Below are 19,780 nucleotides of genomic sequence, written 5' to 3' on the forward strand. Positions count from 1 at the left end.
GCCAATTAATACTTGAATAAGGAATCACAGGGTTAAAGCCTTTGCAAAGGGAGTGTTTAATGTCAGTAACAACTGAATCAGAGTGCTTCCTTCACTTTATTTACTGAGGGAGAAAAATGGAAGCTGCAATGACAGGAAAAAAAATCAGGAAGGAAGTTAAGTTTCCCAGAGTTCAGCACTCAGTGATTACATATGGACAAGTCCAGAACATCTTTGAAAGGTGTCTCCTAATCTTCTGCCAAAGTTGGGTGTTTGTTTGGGTGGTGGGTTTTTCTGGGAGAAAACTGTTTTTTAACTGTGTTATGATGTAAGGGAAACCACTGATGCTCGTGTCCTGGGGGGGCATCAGGCAAAACATTGCCAGCAGGCATGGGAGAGGATTGTCCTGCTCTGCTCTGCACTGGGGCAGCATTACCTTGAGTGCTGGGAGCAGTTTTGGGCACCACAACATAAGAAAGATCCAGAGAGCATCCAAAGAAGAGCATGGTGAAGGGTCAGAGGGGAAGCTGGATGAGGAGTGGCTGAGGTCACTTGGTCTGCTCAGCCTGGACAAAACTGAGATCCCCACAAGGGGAAGCAGAGAAGCAGGCACTGATCTCTTCACTCTCATGACCAGAGACAGGACTCAGGGAAGTGGAGCTAGGGGAGGTTTAGGATGGATATCACAAAAAGGTTCTTCCCCCAGAAGCTGGCTGGGCACTGGAACAGGCTCCCCAGGGAAGTGGTCACAGCACCAAGGCTGACAGAGTTCAAGAAGGGTTTGGACAATGCTCTCAGGCTCATGGTGTGACTCTTGGGGTGTCCTGGGCAGGGCCAGCAGTTGGGCTTTGGTTATTCTGATATTTTGCCAGTGAGTATTACTGCAGATTTTATATAACTTAACTTTATATAACTAAATTACATGCTGCAAATGACATCACTTGGTTTAAAAAAATTACCATAACTGCTCCACAAAGCCCATTAAACTCCATCATGTAAATGGCAGTAATTTACTTTGGGTTTTCGCAAAGGTCTCAACGAGTGTTTTCTAAAGCAGTTTCTTTGACATTGTTAAAACATATTCCATTTTGTAATTAGGTTTATTTTCTGAATGTGTATTTGCATTAGCTATACATACAATTCATTTGCAATTCTTCTTCTCTGTTGATGTCTATAGTACTTGGTTTATTCTCTGAAGTGAGGCTTCCTCCATCCCACCTGTGCAGCTGAGCAGCAACTGGAACAACTGGAATTGGTGGCAGCTTCTCCCTCCAACTGGGACCATCCTGATCTATTAAAGTCTTTGTTATCCTGAAAAAGAACAGCCCCACCAACATGACTTTTCATATATTTAACTTGCACTTTAGAAATTTAGAACCAGTTCAATACTGCAATGTTTCAATTAAAAAAAACCAAAACTTGAACAATTATCCTCAAGGCTAATTTGAAAAATATTATCACAGCAGTCAACAGTATCACACTCATTTAAGATTTAGACTTTTTCCACTTTAGAGTATTATGGAAGCATTTAGAACAAAGCTGACTTCAGCACGATCTGTAAATATTCGATCAATGACTGATTCTGTAACTAAGCTCTAAATGCTGCCTACCACATCAAGTAAAGAAATACATAAAAAAAAATTATGTATTTATTTTAGTTAATCTTCTCAGCTGTTCATAGGTGTTACTTGAAGTAAGTGAGATTACAATATTTTCAGGTAAAATGTGATACTTAAATTTGCAAATGTCACATGAAACCTCTTCCACAACTGTCTAAAGAAAGCAATGCAGGTCACAAACTGTTCTGAATTAAGTTGCATTTTATAGTTATATAGTCAGAAATGTATTGATCAATGCCCATTTAAAAATATTTTAATTACACATAAAAACTGTCTAGTCTTTCTTAAACCAACATATATATATATATATATATATGTCAACTATTTCCACATATATGTGGTTCAATCTAAAACTATTTAAGTGGGAGTTTCCCATTGCCTTTTTCCCTTTTAGAAAAAAACATAAGTTGACATAGTAAGTGAAACAATTTAAGATTTCATGGTTCTATTAGAAATTTTGTAGTGTTAAAAAAAATAATTATGAGAATTATGAGAATAATAGTGTGATAAACATCTCGTAGTCTCAAAATGGGCTTAAAAATCAAGTCCAACTAGTAAAAAGTCTAATTCATAATTTAAGAAAGGAAAAATCTGAATTGAGTAGCAAAGCAAGTCCCATGGATACTACAGGAAATAAAACTAAAATTTTTCAATCAGGTGCACTTCCATCTAACACAGTGTGAAAAACATACTACATGAACACACATCCAAAAACAAAATTAAGAACCTTGAAAGTGACATGAAGAACAATATAGAATGAACATAAATTACCCAATGGAGTTTTCTTATTTACTTTTCTTCTTTTAAAGTATTTGAATAGCAGCTATTTAAAAAAAAAAGCGTCAGTCAAATACTTTGGCAATAGAATCAGAGCACTCAGGACCATATTCTTTTCCCATTGTGGTCTTATCAAAACACTAAAACAAAAAAGCAGCCCCAGTTCTAATCTCCTTTATGTAGAACAGAAATTACCAAAATATTTTAAAGAATTATGTAGATTAAAAAGTCTGTTTGTAGAGCCATATAATGAGTGTCTTACACCATGCTGCATAAAAACCATGTGGTTTTGACTTGAAAGTGAGTTTCTTCATTAACAGAATATCACATTCCATAGTATAATTTAGTTGCTTTATTTGTTTTCTAAGTGACCAAAACCACTATTTTAATCTGTGTTAACTGCACATGCCTTTGCAGGGGCTCTCCTCTGCCTGTACCATTCCTAAGTATCTCAGAGGACATACCAACAATGTGGCTTGTCCAAGTACTGCTTTGCTCTAATTTCACTAAAACTTCAGGATTTTAATGATAGCCTGAACCCAACTACTAAGAAAAAATGTGGCACACCATCACAAATTGAACAACCCAAAGATTTACTCAGGTTGTTTTTTTAGGCAACAAAACAGTACACTTCATATTAACATATCAATTAATTAACTTCAGATATTTCCCATAGAAGTAATGGAGTAATTCCACAGGAAACCAGAGTCATATTGAATTCCTATTTGTTTTTTCATTTATCATAATGGGCTTAAAAAGTTGCAGGAAAAAACTCTTAATTCATCAAAATCCACAGAAAGAACCCTGCAGTATCTGATGATTAACTGACTTCTTGTAATATCATAATGTAAGCAGAGTTTTTTGCAAAAATGCAAACTTGTGTGCCATGATTAGCTTAAAAAGCACAGGTGTCTCATGAAAATGCTGGGACAAACTCACTCATTTCCCACCACCAAGGCCCCAGCTTGACCCAACAATCCTGCAGTTCTGGAGCTGATCACAAATTTCTTTCTGAAGTACAGTACTCATATGGGACTTTGCAAAAACAGCTTCTGAGCTATTTCAGGCAATTTGCTCACTGATACTAAAGGAATTGGGACAATTGGAATGAAGTTTCAGTTTAGTAGGAGGAAATGCATAAACATATTCCCACACATTAGCTTCTGTATTTCTAACAGAGAAAAGTAAATAATGAAACACTCAAGAGGAAATTCAAATACATGAAGTAGAAAATCCACTGATGTTCACAATGCTAGGAAAATGCCACTAATTAAAAGCATATTGAAATGCAATCTCCAGTTATTTGGCACACACCTTTAAATGAGCCAGTCCTTCCAGTTTATCTAAAAAAATCACCTCAGGAATCAATAAAAGACACAATTTAACATCATCTAACCAACAAAATGAACAGTCAAATAACTGTTTATACTTGTTTCCATTATGCACTCAAACTCTTATTTCCTTTTGATTGCAAAATGATCAAAGGTTTGATATTAAAAATCCTTGTCTTTTATGTGAGTATTAAAAATATGCAATTGATTCTAAGGTTTTTGAAAAGTCTGCTTAGCCACGTAAGCACAGAGAGACAAGCTTCAATGTGGTTTATCAAACCCACCCTCAGACACAAGTAGGATGATGAATTTTTCCTGTCAGCATCCTAAAGCATGGCTATATAATTTCCCACAGAAAATTAAAAACCAAGAACTCCTCCAATAAAATAAGGTTGTTAAGACCTGATCCTCCTAATATAAAAAAAAAAAAAAAAATTACATTTGGGGTAGTCTCTTTAAGTTAAAAGACAGAAATGTTTTTTTAAAATTCATATTTAGAAAGGTCTCTTTAGAAATGAAAATGAAAGGTTTAGCACAGTCTCAGTTGAAGTTTCAAATGATAAAATATTTTTTTTAAAAATATAGTTAAAGTTCAATTACGCAGGAGGTCTATGATTTAGGAACTAATAATTTGCAAGCAAAAGTGAATTACCAGCAGAAGAGAAGAAGGAAGAAGCAGCTGAAATAAGGTGATGGGTTGCCAGGGAGGAAAAGTGTAATGAGCAGTGAAGCTAAAAACATAAGGAAGGCCTAGAGAGGAGAAAAGGAAGAGTGTTAAGGAGAAAAGGGAAATAAGCTTATTACTAAGCAAGTTCCAAGTCAAGGAGAAATATGAAAAGAGTATCTGCAGATAAAATAAGCCAACAAGATTTTTAAAAAGTGTAATAATTACATAGATACCAGGATAAGCAGCTATTCCACCAATCCAAGTGCTCTATTATCACCACAGATACAGAAGATCACTAAAAATTTTTGTGGTATCAAAAAAATAGGACTTCTAAGAGATTATAAAGTGCCACAATTTCCTCTGGTCAAATAAAGAGAATTTAAAGAAAGATATTATGGGCTTTTTAATGAATAGTGAAAGTGCTCATGGTCTTGCCTTAGGAAAAAAAAACCTACACTAGATTCCACTGTAAAAGTCACATGCATGTGGGTTTCTGCTCAGTGATTAATGGCTGTTCTGTTTTCAACTTTATAGTATTAAAAGTATAATTAGAGAAATTCAAAAGTCTCTCTTAGCAGAAAGAATTAATGTTGAAAGTATTAATACTTGAAAATAATATTCAATTATATTTTTTACACCTCTAAGCTTTGTAGCCAACCACTGTTTCAGGCTATTTCACTATTTCCACAACTGCAGCATACAGAAGGATTCACACTTAACATAAATCTCCAAGTGCCTCAGAAAGCCTGTTAATATGTAAAGGAAACAGGATGTCAGAGAAATGGCATGGACCTTAAGAATTACTTTATATAGTATAAAATAGAAGTTAGGAAAGAGAACAAGTAGAAGCACTATTAAAAAACCCAGCCTTAAAATATTAAAAATATTACATTTTTGAAAAACAGGAAAGGAACCCACTGCTAGGAGAAGAAAGCTGAAATTATGGGAAAACAACTAAAAGAACACCCAATCCTCCACCTATAATGAACTAACTCTGCAACAGCTCCAAGGGTACAGAACAGAGGGAGCATGTAAAACAAACAAATTTGAATTCTCTTCTCTTTTGACTGTTATCAGAGCATTTGTGTGTGCAGTGACCTGTTAGCGCTGTCGTTTGCTGCCTGGATGCTGCTGTCTATCTGCAGGACTGTTTTGTAATCAATGTACGCCTGTCGGTACCGCTCCATTGACTCGCTCGCCATTGCTCGGCGTAGAAGAGGCTTAAGGGAAAATGGCTGGAGCTCCAGAGCCCTGGGAAGACAAGAAGAAAAATGCAGGATTGAAAAGGAGTAACTGAATTAAGTGAACTACTTCATGATATACACAACTATATGCAACCCTGTGATTTCAGATGGCACTTACAGTAAAATAACTAAGGAAAATGGGTCTGAGTGGTTCATATCAACGCCCTAAATAACACCCAGTTTTGAAATTGTTAGTGCTTTTACTACAGCTTACTCTACTCAAAGCTCTGTCTTCCATCTGGAAAACTGCTCTCATCACCATGATATGATTAATGGAATGGCACCTGTTTATGAGCAAAAGCTGTTTTTCCTAAGTCATGCCTAGATTCACAAGGATTTCAAGTATACGGTGCTTTTGCTTACATGACTTTCAGTTCTTCCTCCTTAAATGAAAGTATGAACTTAAAAAACCCACTGACTAGGACAGGAACATGCATGCACTTTTCTTTGGACTTGAGGTTTTTGCCTGCCTTTTGTCTGTTTACATTTTTGATTGTCTGTCTGGTCAACACCAACCTCAACACTGTGCAATTAGAACCCCTTCCCAACACCATGCCTTTTTCCAGCAGTATGAAGCAAAGATTTTATTTCTCAAGAACTACCTTCTTTTCAATGATTCTTGCTAAAGAGAGATAAACTTTTGAAATAGTGAAATTAAGATGAGTCTAGACAACTGGATTTCATGAAGTCATAAAGCCACCCAGACTGAGATATCCCAGCTTTCTGCTACAGACATGTTTAGCTCCAAGATTAGACAAGGCTGCTCAGGGATTGATACAGCTGGGCCTGAAGACCCTCCACGGGATCTCTGCCCAACATCTCTGGGCAACCTGTTGCAATGTCAAGCAGTGTTCATGGGGAGAAGTCTTCTCCTAGTACAACCCTACAAATTTTTTTACTTTGAAATCAAGTAACCTATTTGTAGGTGATCTATTATATTGTGTTGCCTACTGAAGATTTGACATTACATGTGTTTGCAGTTCTGCATCCCAGTCTCTCAATTTTTTCTACCTCTGTATTATTTCTACCACTAAGCACTATGAGTTCTTGCACATCCAGGAAATATGCATGACATTAAGGACACTATCATTAGATAGTAAGAATAAAAAGCTTCTAATTGGTAAGAATACAAAACCTAAAACCTCTGTATTACTGATTCCAGCTAAAGTTTTACATACTTCAAACTTCCTCAATAGGAAGATGGGTCTTAGATACACCATCTCAGCCAGCTGTCTGCAATCCTGCATCTATTTTAACAAAATAGTGCTAATGAGTAATTTTTTTCAAAGAACTTATTCTGTCAGGTAGAATACATACAGTAAGTTAAATGCTTTGTACCTTTGTACTAAAAAGGTACATGCATATTTTATTTTCTGTTTTGGAGGGCTTTTTTTAACAGTAGTGTTATGCTGTACAAAAAACCGCACTGATTAATTAATATGATTTCTAATTCTTTTAAGATTCTTTTTTGCACCTTAAGCCTCAGCATTATAAACTCAATCTATGGAAATATTAAAAAAACCCAAACCATCAAAAATACAGTATTAATTTAGTGGGACACACTGTTTGGAAGTTACTGAAGGTGTCTCATCTTCTCTAACTCCTGTATTCTTAAAAGCCACAATAAGCAGAAAGGATTTTAGCTCAATTCCTTAACAGCTGTAATTATTGTTTATAACTATGTCAAGTATATATTAAAAACCCCCAAACCAAAACAACAAACCAACAGAGAACACACACACATACACCATACATGTGCTCAAAAGCGATTTCCAATACCGTGACAAGCATCTGGCTTAAAGCTTTTACATATTTGTTACTGTAGAACTCCACTGTAAACCTGCTTTGATATTATAAATTTGAATTCCACTATGCATTTCTGTGAACATAATAAGCTTAAAAACTGCCCGTACACAGTAAGACATTAAGTTAAAAATTATTTCTTTCCTAGTTTCATATGATTGTTTATGTAACAAAGGTATCTGTCATTTAGACAAGGAATCAGACTTTATTGGTACTGTTCTGAGTCAAACAGCACTAGCAATATATCAGTTAAAATGTTTAATCATCACCAGGAATGTTGTTGCTCTACATGGGAGGTTTCAATTTACCTGTTACAATCCTGAATGCAGTCACTGCAGTTCCCTTCTTTGAGGTAACATGCTGCTCTGTTTGAGTACAAGATACTTAAATCGTCTGGACTTTGTTCTCCTAAAAGAAGTTACAATTAAAATCAAATAGTATTACTGAATTTACACTTAAGAATTAAAAACCTGCATACTCCAAGCTGCACTGCAGCGATGCAGTTTGCTGACACTGCAAAGCAGTAAAGAGCTTTCTTTGATCATGTCGCCTGGAGTATGTAAGTATTCAAACATAAATGTCAATAGCTCTACCCCTAGAAAATTAAAACATTATTTCACTCATCATTCTGTATCTTCTGTCACGTGAATTGCTGTCTACTGAAATGAGGCAAGATTTACTGCATGGCAACTCCTGTCAAAAATCCAGGGGCAGGCTAAATTCATTCACTTGTACTTCCTTTAAATCATCTAAACAGTTCTAGATTTAAAGTATAAGGTATTACACTCACCAAGACCAGTGACATATTCAATTGCTTCCGAATATTTGAGCACAGCTTCTCCAAACTGTCCACTCTTAAATAACTCGTTTCCTTCATTTTTTAGTTTTGCTGCAGTAGGAGGAAGTGAAGTGGAGCTGCCACCACCAGCCGAATGAGAGCCTTCCCTATGCGGTGTGGAGATCTCCTCAGCTTCGGCGCTTTCACTCTTCTCATCGCTGCGTAAAAAGCCATTAACTTCGCCTTCGTGGTCCGACAAATGCTTTTCCGACTTCTTCTCTGACGCGCCTTTTTTTCCCCCGCTCTCAGCGGAGTCCTTGTGCTTGTGCGTGTCTCTGTCCTGCTGCGCCTTGCCTTTGCCGTGCGACTTTCTGTGCGCGTTGCCCATCGCGGGCTCCCCGGCCGCCGCCCGCGCCGCCGCTGCCGCGCCGGAGCCTGCGAGGGCGTTAATGAGGCGGGTTAGAGCCGCATCAGCAGCGCGAACTATCGGCCCGCCGCGGCACGGGGGTGCGGCACAGGGACACCCAGCCGAGCCCGCGGCACCCAGAGCCAGGGGGGCTTGTCTGCCTCGGAAAACACTGCTGAGGACACACAAAAATTCCTTCTTACAAGTAACCTGCAGGTGTTACTGAGAAGGGATTACTACGAAGCCTCATTGCCCCTTGCTGGGCACATGGGAACCCCTGTTCAGGTGTCAGAATGGTACAGGGCTCACCTTGACATTAACTCTTTAAATACCGCCTATTACAACACGGACGCTTTGATCTGCCGTGACCAAAGCAAATGCCTGCGTGTTAAAGTTAGATCACAAGCTATCAAACTTGTAACGTTATACAAAACTCTCCTCAAATATAATATGGAATAGGCAGGATAAAAGCTTATAAATCCTTCTCAAGAAGATTTCATTTAACCATGTCAAAAATCCTTTTATGCATACTTGTGATCATTCAACCTTTACTGTTATTTATTACAAATTTATTTAGGAAAAAATCATAGAATAAGGGTATTAGATAATAAAATATCTATCTTCTATATTCACCTGAATTCCTACCAGATTACCACCACAGTATTCAAAGACAGATTTCTGCAGAGCCTCTCAATACTACTAAGCACACAACAACTCTGCCTTTTGGTACAATTAAGATGCTATCTTCCCCTTCCCTTAACCTGATGTTCTTATCTGCCCAACAGAATTTTTTCAACTATTGGAACAATATTTTCAATTGACTTTAACAAAATATCTGACACTGACTCAGCATGGATGAACTCCAGGCGGTCCAAAATGAAAGAAATATTTTCTTTGAACACACAAAATGTTACTGCAATCAAACTGAACAGGATAGGAAAGGATAAGATTTGTAGAAACAACAAATCCTCTAGTGCCTCCTACCTAGCTGAGATCCCTGTTTTGAAATACCATACTTAATAATAAGTTCATACTCCACAGAGGGAGCAATGATAGGCTAAATCTACCCACACAGACATTTTTGTAAAACTTAAATTATTTATATTTGATACATCCACCCACCCACTCATCCAGTTGATGGTACCAAATACACCAAAAAGTCTTAAAGTCTATTTGCTAGGGAGAATGGTGGTAAAAGGCTTGCTGGGCAGATGAATGAAGACACCAGTATATAAAAAACTTCCTTAACATACATGCTAAAATACTCTCATTTTACATACACCAAAACAGAAAAAAAAAAAAATTTAAATGTCACAGACTAACAGGTGATAGGACAAGCTTTTACAAAACATAGTGAAACACTGTCAAAGAGCATCCCAGCTTCTAGAGACAAAGAGAAAGCAAGGCAGGCACACAATATGTGGTGTGAATGTTATTAATGTGAATAATCTGTAATTCCTGAATACAGGAAAAAATTCCCTAAAGATGAAGTGCACAGAACCAGTCCTGGATTAAACAGGAAGCATTTATAGCATTTGGAGTCTGGAGTCCCCCTGACAATAGGAATGCTGATACCTTATGTAGCTGCTGGGTAATACTAATTGGTTAAATACTTCAAGTCTGAGTAAACAGCATGCAAAAAAATGTACAGCTATATTTCTCAAATATAATTCTCATTGTCTTTTAGTTTCAGTCTTTAAAAGCAATGTTCCTGTACTGGTCTCTACAGAAAAATTAAAGCAGTATTCTGGGTTAAAAAAATACCAATACTTCTGAACTTTTCTTAAGGAAAAAAAAATTCAAGACACCTTAAAAATTTGAAGGAGAATTTGAAGAAAGGTAATGAAAAGTCTGGATGGAATTTTGACCAGAATGACAACAAATACACACAAGCAAGAATTTTAATTTATGTTATTACTAAAATAGCAAACTTAAAATGGAAGGACCATCATAAAACTAAAGAAATCCCCACTGAATACTCTAACAGGAATATTTGAAGTTTGGTGAGTGTTTACTATTATATAATATATAATAATATATTACATATTATATTATTTAATATTGCAATAGATCAATTATATACCACACAGCTCAACAAATTTGTCTTAATTAAAAGGGGCTATTTAAAATGTATCAATTTATCTTTAAACTGTATTTATTACTTGAGGTTATAACTTCTGGAAACATGTCAAAATACCAGGTGCTTTGTCAAGCACATGATTTTTAGTTTTTGCAATGCCAGAATACTGGGTTTTGTAGTTTCTAGGATGCAAGCAATTTTCTGTTTCTATTGTACAGAAAGGGCTCCATTTACTTTTGCTTTCAGCTACATAGAAGATGAAGAGAGACTACACTCTACTTAGACTTTTTTGTTTAAAGTTCAGAAATCAACTTTTCAGCCCTAAAGAAAACAAAAACAAAATTTTTCCAATCTCTAAATTGTAAATTCAGTAGGAATGCATCAGGGTTACCAATTAGAATGTGAAATAAATGTGACTACATGACTGGACTACATGGACTACTGGACTGCCTGTGATTACAGGACTAGAGGTTTAGTCTACTTATTGCTGTTAGATTCAAAGAACATTTTTTATTCATTAACTGAACTGAATTCATCTTTGTTTCCAGTTGTACAAGAAAATACAGTGTAATCTATGAAAATACTTTCCACTTAAATCTCAGAAGTACTTTTGTGTATCACAGGAACACCTTGGTGTCAACTGACAATCTTCCCTATGTTTAAAGGCCTAACCTTTCATCAACAGAATGGAAGTCTTCCTATGGAGCTAGAAGGCACAGAGTCATCTGAATGCTCACAATAGAAAACACCCCCAAATGAACAGACATTTAAGGCTAGGGACATGATGCACTCCTTTCTTCCAAGGTTTTAGCTCAGGAGATTTGGTAGACACTAACTGATATGGGAAAATATATTTTCCCTAATCTTGTGTGCCAGTAATACATTATTATATCACACATTTACAGTCATACATTCATGATTAAGCTGCAAAACCCACAGACTGATTTAGATTCAAGATAAAACACAGAAAACATAAAAGCCACCGCTGTGACTTTAAATACCTTAAAGAGCCAACATAACTATAAGAAAGGAGAAGGGTGAAATCAGCCTAGGGATTTTACTCTGTAGCAGGCCAGAGGCCAGCCATGCAGCTGAATCTAAAAGCAAGCTGCCAATGCAAGCCTTCCTAGCCCCTGCTGCCTCACCTCTTGCAAGCCATGGATTCTGATTATGCCAGTGGCTTCACCCAAAGAGCCTTGCAGTTAACCACACACTAATCCAGGAATGGGAGATACACTTCAACTGCTTGTAAACTACATCCAGTACAAGAATTACATGTTGTTTACCTCTAATACAAACTTCCAGGGCACAGAGATGAGCTCTTAAAAAAAAAAAAAAAAAAAAAAAAAAAGAATTATAGTTTCCAAAACAAACAACAACAAAAATTATAGATGTTAACAAATTATACTTGATCATTTTTACACCCTTTGATGCAAGCATGGGAAGAAAAATGAAAATGTGCTGGTGGGAAGGAAGGCAGGAAAGCTGTGTGAGAGGAAGATCTCAGGAACACAAAATGTTCCCTCACCAGAAGAAATTTTTAACTGGGTCCACATCAAAGGGCAGGTGTAAAATTACACAGGGCACAGGGAACTAGGTGATTTAGAGCAACATTTTCCATTTGTCTCTGTTATGCCCATTCTAGAAAGAATTACAAAGATGTGTAATAAAACTGGGTTCTAGATTTCACACTCAGATCTACTTTAAGTAGTCAATGTAAGTTTAGTCTTCAAACAGGCAAAATTCTTTGCAAGAATATATGGATGAATTGTGTGAATAAACATTAGTACCTCAAAGACAACTATTTTTCCTTAGGTTAAAATAAAGTAGGAAATGATAAGACATTACTTTTATCTCCACCACGTCTTTCACGTTCTTCTGTATTTTCCTCTCTTCCTTCACCACTTTCTGAATCCTCTATCTCTTGAATAAGTATTTTTTTTCCTTTGCCTTGAGGCTCAGATACAGGCTTTAAACCTTTCAGTTTCTCTTCAATCTCTAGCAGACTTTTCTACAATAGAGAAAAAAAGCAGCAATAGCAGAAGTGTTTTTATGATGTATCTAAATTACAGTTCACGTACAGCAAATACATTCTGTTAAATAATCCATGAAATCCTGAAGAATTATCAAGATAAATGTTGCCAATATTAAAAGATGGTAATAAATGTGAATTTTACAAGAGTCAGCATCAAACCAAGAGTAATAGTCAATTTCTGTCTCTCTCACAAGAAATAGACACAAGATATCTTCACATCTTTGTGTGAAGATATCACATAAATAAATAAATATTTTTCTTGACTGCACTGCTTATCAAAAATAAAAAAAAATAAATTCAACGGGAAAAAAGTAGATTTATGATTGTGAGATCTGGCATGGAAGAGATGTGGAAAACAGGTTCTCTAGAGAATCTCCAAAAAAGCCTAAAATCAGAATCAAAATTTATGCTACGGAGAATCTGATGTCAGATGGACAACTGATGGAAAAATACAACTGAGAGAACAAGAACCAAGAGACAACAGTCCCTTAACAGTGTAGCAGAAGGACACTATGGAATAATGATAAGGTTTGCTCCTCTTATAAGAACTGCAATTAAATGATCAAACAGCTTCTCATTCCATAATATTTTTCCATTACTCAAAAAATCCCCTTTAACTGCACTTGGAATCATCAAAGTTGGAAGAGCCCTTTAAGACCAAGGCCGACTGTTAACCCAGCACTATCACTGTAACCCATAAACCACTAAATCACTTTACATTGTCAGAGCAGAGTAAGACACACCCAGCATTATGTGGTATTCTGAATGTAATTCAATGCTGTGCAAGAAAGTGCCTCAGTACTTTCTCAAGAAAAAGACAAGAACAGGATCAAGCAAAGATTCACATGGACAAACTACCCTGAAGAATTCCAGTTACTGACAACCAATTCACTTTTCTGCTAGAGATTCTGGATATAAATATGCACTCTGCATATGTTCCATACATTCATATTTATCTCAAGAGAGTTTTGAGGATTCTCCAAGCAATGAGAAACTTGAAAAAATGCCCTGCCAAGCACTTCTCATTTTTGTATGTGCCAGCCAAGGCATAATAGCTGGCATGAATAAGGACAAAGTACAGATATCTGCTTTCAGCTACAAAAGCACTGTTCAGCAAAGCAAGTAATGGAAGAGTGCAATCAAAATGAGTGACTCTGTCTGGTATTATAAGAAGTCTCAGCACAGCCTATTTGATACATCTTTTCACATAGACTGTTGTACAATTTGTCATCACAGACTCACAAGCTATTTAGATATTCAGGCTTGTAAATAGAAAATAAAAAGACCAAAATCTCTTTCAGAACTCAGATCTAAAGACATGTAATTAATTCTTTGCTTGATGTGAAACTCAGGAACTATTCTGGACAGGAACTTAGCTCCAGGAGCACCCTAAAAAGGATAAATGCTGTATGTGGTCAATTTGACACAAGAGGCATGTACCACTTTCTCTGGTACAAGCAATAGTAATAAATAACTCCATGGAAAGAAGCAGGAATCAACAAGCTGCTAGCAGCTTACAATATGCCACCAACAAGAGCTGGACAGAAGTTGGGACAATTGCACAGCATCCAGAAGTCATATGTAAAAACATTGGGAGGGTAGTAGTATGATGGATTCATAATTAACATACAACGAGCAGTTTACTATCAAAACTGCCCAGTACTGAAGGTTCTCAGGACACACAGAGTCCAAATGCATGGACTGTTCTAACCTGCAAAATATCCCTAAGATATCAATAAAGGACACAAACCAATCCTCTCCTTAACAGCCAGAGTAATAGTAGTTCAAGGACCACATCCTGACCCTAATTTTCAAAGAAAGCATCTGGCTTTCTTTGAAAAGCCAAAATTGGTTATGAAGAGTCCAGATTTATAAGAAGGTACGAAAGGTTTTCCAGTCTACTCTGGAGATGAAAAATGAGAATTTATAACACCACACTGAAGCAAGAGCAGAATCCAGCTCTCCTCCTTTTGGGTAAACTTTACCACTGTAACAACAAAAGCTTGGCATCTGTTGGATTTTTCTTCTCATTATGTACTCAAACTTAAATGCACCTATCTCAATGAATCTTTTCAAGAGAAATTTCCAAATAGCTTTGATCAGCAAGACACTAATACTGCAAGCATGTTCAGCAGAAAACGTTTTAGGCACCTAAATTACACTAAAGAGAAGGCTTTTCCTCACAATCAAGTCATGAACAGAAGATCTGGCCACATTCAATACCTAATTTCCACCACATGTGATCTTGGGAAGCTGATCAATGGCACAGCAGATTGAGTGTGTCCTCAAAACTCATAGTTACATCAAACAACAGGAACTGCACTCACTTTAGCCTACAACTGTGTACAACCTCTTTCTAGCCATATTCAACTCACTGATGTTTACCTTAGCCATAGAGTTTTCTGGTTCAACAGACAACACTTTATTCAGATCCTCTATAGCTGTCTGGTAATTCTGCAGATGACTGTGGACAGTGGCACGACGCATCAAAGCTACAAAAGAATGAAGTGTATTTTTATGCATTTAAAGTATAAAGTGAATAAAAATACACTGTTTTTTCTAGACATAAGTGCAGTTGTGCAGTTTATAAAATTCTGCACTTACTTCTATATTACTAACAACTGTTTTCTTGATGATCTTTAATGATGCAATTTCACATGACATCTTTTGAGGCAGCAGTCATGAATTGTGAAGCACCTTTTCATAATTTTCAAATTTTCCACCTCCACCCATGCAAATACAGTTAGCTACATTCAAGTCCTTGACTTCAGAAAGGAATAAACCAACAACTTTGCTTGTTTTCATGTCACTTTTAAATTAATTTATAATTCAGTGTGGGTATTATGGAAACACTGCATGAATACCAGAGGGCTTATAGTTATCATATGGAAAACGTGCTGCCATGTAAGAATTCCCTTTACATATCAACAGGATGAACTGCATAAAACTTCACTAACCCCCAAAGAATGACTCAAACTGCTTTGGGGAGCTATGCAGTTCCCTTATTTGTATTTAGACCTGATGTAAAGCTCAGTTCAGTCAACTAACAACATGTACCATTTTATTTGCTAGAGGTAAAATATTACATTGAAATTTTATTTTCTACTTTACCTTTTATGTTGCCAGGTTCCATATCTAGTACCTTCTCACAATCCTGCAAAGCATTGTCCCAGTCCTGAAGTTTGATTTCTGCTTGAGCTTTGTTATTATACACAGCTGCAGTTGGTATTACTGATAAACTCCTAAAAGAAAGGGAATATTGCTCGTGTTAGAGTCGGAGTTAGAAAACGTGAATCTAGAAAAACTTCAGTACTGGAAGCTATAGGAATATTAATCCTGGTATTCTAACCACAGTAGTGGTTAGAGACTCCCTCCTATGTGACCACAGGCAACCATCTGCCAACTAGATTTACTGTCTTCAGAGGCCTCTTGCTTGCCAGGACTTAGACCTGAGATGTTGCAGAGGAGATGCCATGGCTCATCTGTCACTTAGACTACTGCCTCCTCCTGCCATCCATGTAGACTCCAAAGAAACTGCCAGATGGAACCTCTGAGAGATGAAGAGTAACTACACAGCTCTGGGGATTATGATGAAAAGGATGGTGGTGGGGGAGGACACATGGGATTCTCCTTGATCTTGCTTGTAAGATGGAAAGATTCAGCAGTGGATAAATTGTCCAGGTCCATGTCTGGCTGCAGGGCTGGTCTTGTAGGTAGGGTTTTAGTTTCTGTGACAACAGGATCATCTCTGAGGAACAAGGACAGCTAGGATGCACATAACAAAATGGTGTAACAGAATCTTTGCCAACGACCTTGTTAATGTTGCAAGGAGGACCCTAAACTGTGCTCTCTGGAAAGAATAGCAATGGAAGTGCCTGGGGGACAGCACACTGCAATAGATGCAATTTCATTGTGAAAAAAAACATGGCTGAAGAACAATCTCAAACACTTCTCCACAAATGCACAACACATGGGAAACAAAAAAAAGAATAAAAGCTCTATGCAGCTATGTTTCCAGTGGGATAATCTGTGCATGCTCTTTAAAAAGGGTAGGAGGGTGAGGAAGAAGAGGAGATGCATTCTAGTCTAAGCAGTGATTCAATGTGTGAAGGTTTGTCTTCACACACAAGGAACAGGCAAGAGACTGACAAGCCAGCCAAGAAAGCCAATGGGTAAGAAGAAGAGGTCAGAAGAAGAGGTGATTTTCCATTCTAGCCACAGATGACCCCTTCAGATTATTAACAATTCACTCAAAAATATTTTACTTAAATATTTATAACTCTAAGAAAATAGATTGCAGATAGGATTAGAAAAGTGACCAGTTAGAACAGCATGGTGTCACTATCATACATTTCAGAAGGCATACAATGCTCCATGGGGGTCAAAAATGGAAAAACTCTCCATTAGAAAGGATTCTGCCTATCCTTAGTTATTAGTACCTTATTTATGTACCAAAAGCAGACGTTTTTACTTATTTTTATATTATGTATTTGTATTTTATTTATTGTATATGAAATACAGCTATAGACTTTTTTTATGTTTGTGTAAAAAACCCAAACAAAACAAGAAAGATCCTTAGGCTGCAAAAAACCAAACGCATCATGCATCAAATGCCTCAGTTAAGCAGCTTGTGCTCTATGAATATCATTCCAAGTGTGCACACACACATACATATATACATATCTATCTATATCAGCAACCTCCAGATTAATTTTCATAAGCTTTTCTACAAAACCCTAACTCCTTCATTGACATTATGAATGATAATTCCTAAACATAAATCTTTAAATATTTATTTTATTTCTGTTCCACACTATTTCGATTCATTATTTTCTCCATACTTATCTGCACTGACCACAAATGTATTAACTTTCTCATACTTTTTTCAAGGTTATCCCACTATAATATCATAGCTCATTAATTATCTTTACATTTCATCTCACAGTAGTGTCATATCATTATCCTCCATTTACACTGGTAATTAATACCCCAAGATTCCCAGGTACTGTAAATTTCTAAACAACAACTTTGACACTTTCTGATTTCTAGGGGTTTTTAAGTCCTTACCATTTCAGAGCACAGAGTTAAATTACATTTGTAATTATTTCGTTTCTCAGCACTCTGATTATCCTTTTATTTTTGTAAACATGCCCTTGGAATCTCAATGGTTTAAAAAAATCTGAGGAAGTTTGTGACAACTGCAGATTGCATTCCATCACTTTCTAGCCCCTTCTCTTCCGACAAATAAAAATTAATATGAGGATGGATCAGTGCTTTAAATATTCTTCTGTCAAATCTTTTTGCCCTTTTGAAAATAATCTAATTGTCACTAGTTGCTTCAATAAGAAGTTGCTTCAATTACATTGGTCTGAAACCAACATTCACAAGTAGGAGTTATTAAAATAAAAGAACACAATAGTATTTACTCACCGAGTGTAATATGTCACTGCTTCCACATAATCGCCAGTGGCAAAAGCTTCATTGCCCTTTTCTTTTTCACGAGTAGCAATAAAAATTTTCTCTCTCTTTGTCATTCCTAGCAAAAAATATTTCTACATAACAACAACTAGCAACTTGCACAGATGTAACCAAAACAGTCAGATAAAATACTCTGAATCTCATAGTTTGCATTATTTTAAAAGCACGTGGCTTGGTAAAAGAAACATTTGTATTTTATTTTCTGTAATAAAACACTAAATTCTTCTGATAGGCATACAATTCAGCATGCAAGAAAAAAGCAGTTGGCTAACCTCTATGATTAATTTATAATACCAGATATATGCTTTACTTCTTTGCCTTGTGTTCTCAACTAATCTTACTGTTTATTAAGCAAGACTAGATTTTTTTCAAACATGGCTTCAAGCTCACTTTAAAATCTAACAACTTTTAGCATCTCTAGGTGCTGAAAAATAAGGGCACTTCATTATATACTTCTTTAATTAGTATTCATACTCTACAACACAGTATTACAACTAAAGAAAAATTATGTTTCTAAGACATTACCAGTTGTGTCAATTTTCTTTTCAATTATGGGAAGACTTGGCCTACTGAAGAATCTTGCTTTTGAGTTACTTTCTTCACAGTCTTCATCAATTTTAGAACATTCCTTTTCCACATCAAACCTTTAATTCATAAAATGACCAATTCAATAATTCTGCATGGCAAGACTCCTCAGCTGACAGAAAGGCATGTTGTATTTTCATTACAAACCAAAGGAAGAGATACAGGCTGCATTCAATTATTGGTGACCAAGAAAAATCTCTGCCTCGCCTCCTCACCATATTCCCCAAAACAGACAGGTAAAATTTAAGAAACAGTATCAACAGGCTCCAGCCCTGCCCTATCAAACATCCCCTTTAACCTTGGCCAAAATACCTAAGAAACAGCTTCAAAGCAATTTATACTGTAAACTTGAGACAACATTTCAAAGCAGCTCTAAAGCAGTTTTGAAAACAGAGTTTAGGAATGTATATCAAACAAATATTGCTGCTGTAATACTGTAAAATAACTATAGTAATAATCAATTTCTACACTATACATAAACATTGTTTTTACTGCTTTTCTGTGTAGGGTGTAATGGAAAATAGCCTTTTCACAATAATCTGAACAATATGAATAATTTCTTTCTGAAATCAAGATACTATTTTGAAAATTTCTCCAACTCAAAACCTTTTCACATAACACTTATTGTTCTCCATTTTGAATCTGATCTTTTGCTAGCTAACTTTTACCTATTTATTATAAATTAAGCACATTTCAAATATTTTTTTTAAATAAGAAGCAAAACTCTTTGTTTAGAAATTGCCTAAACAATTATTTGAAAGCTCAAGAATTTTCCTCAAAGCATTTTAAAACCACTATATGCTTTAAATTGGAAAACATCTTTCAGACAGCTCTGTTTCAGTGTACTCATAATCCAAAATAAATACCCTCTATGGAAAAATTCACAATCTGTACTATTATCAGCATTCTAAAGCACTTAAAGATTGTGTACATAAATGTGTAAACAAAATCTGTACAATTACTTTGGAAAGATACAGTGCCAAGAGTAAAGAATAAAT

The 19,780-nt window shown here is 36.2% G+C and overlaps 1 protein-coding gene across 4 annotated transcripts in view; it reads right to left on the minus strand.

Moving 5' to 3' along the window:
* SPAG1 (sperm associated antigen 1) overlaps positions 1 to 19,780 on the minus strand; it is a 37,692-nt gene that overhangs the window by 9,530 nt on the left and 8,382 nt on the right. For 3 of the 4 annotated variants that reach the window (XM_077187456.1, XM_077187465.1, XM_077187467.1), the window contains 9 exons: positions 18,723 to 18,841; positions 18,150 to 18,255; positions 15,831 to 15,961; positions 15,105 to 15,211; positions 12,533 to 12,695; positions 8,211 to 8,633; positions 7,729 to 7,828; positions 5,472 to 5,624; positions 1,118 to 1,290 (listed from right to left, as the gene is read on the minus strand). In XM_077187456.1, coding sequence (XP_077043571.1) covers positions 1,118 to 1,290; positions 5,472 to 5,624; positions 7,729 to 7,828; positions 8,211 to 8,633; positions 12,533 to 12,695; positions 15,105 to 15,211; positions 15,831 to 15,961; positions 18,150 to 18,255; positions 18,723 to 18,841 — 1,475 coding nt within the window. The remainder of the gene's footprint in view (positions 1 to 1,117; positions 1,291 to 5,471; positions 5,625 to 7,728; positions 7,829 to 8,210; positions 8,634 to 12,532; positions 12,696 to 15,104; positions 15,212 to 15,830; positions 15,962 to 18,149; positions 18,256 to 18,722; positions 18,842 to 19,780) is intronic. The other variant, XM_077187473.1, reaches the window with a different exon arrangement.

This window comes from Agelaius phoeniceus, chromosome 1, assembly GCF_051311805.1.
Source record: "Agelaius phoeniceus isolate bAgePho1 chromosome 1, bAgePho1.hap1, whole genome shotgun sequence".
Classification (NCBI taxonomy): domain Eukaryota; kingdom Metazoa; phylum Chordata; class Aves; order Passeriformes; family Icteridae; genus Agelaius; species Agelaius phoeniceus.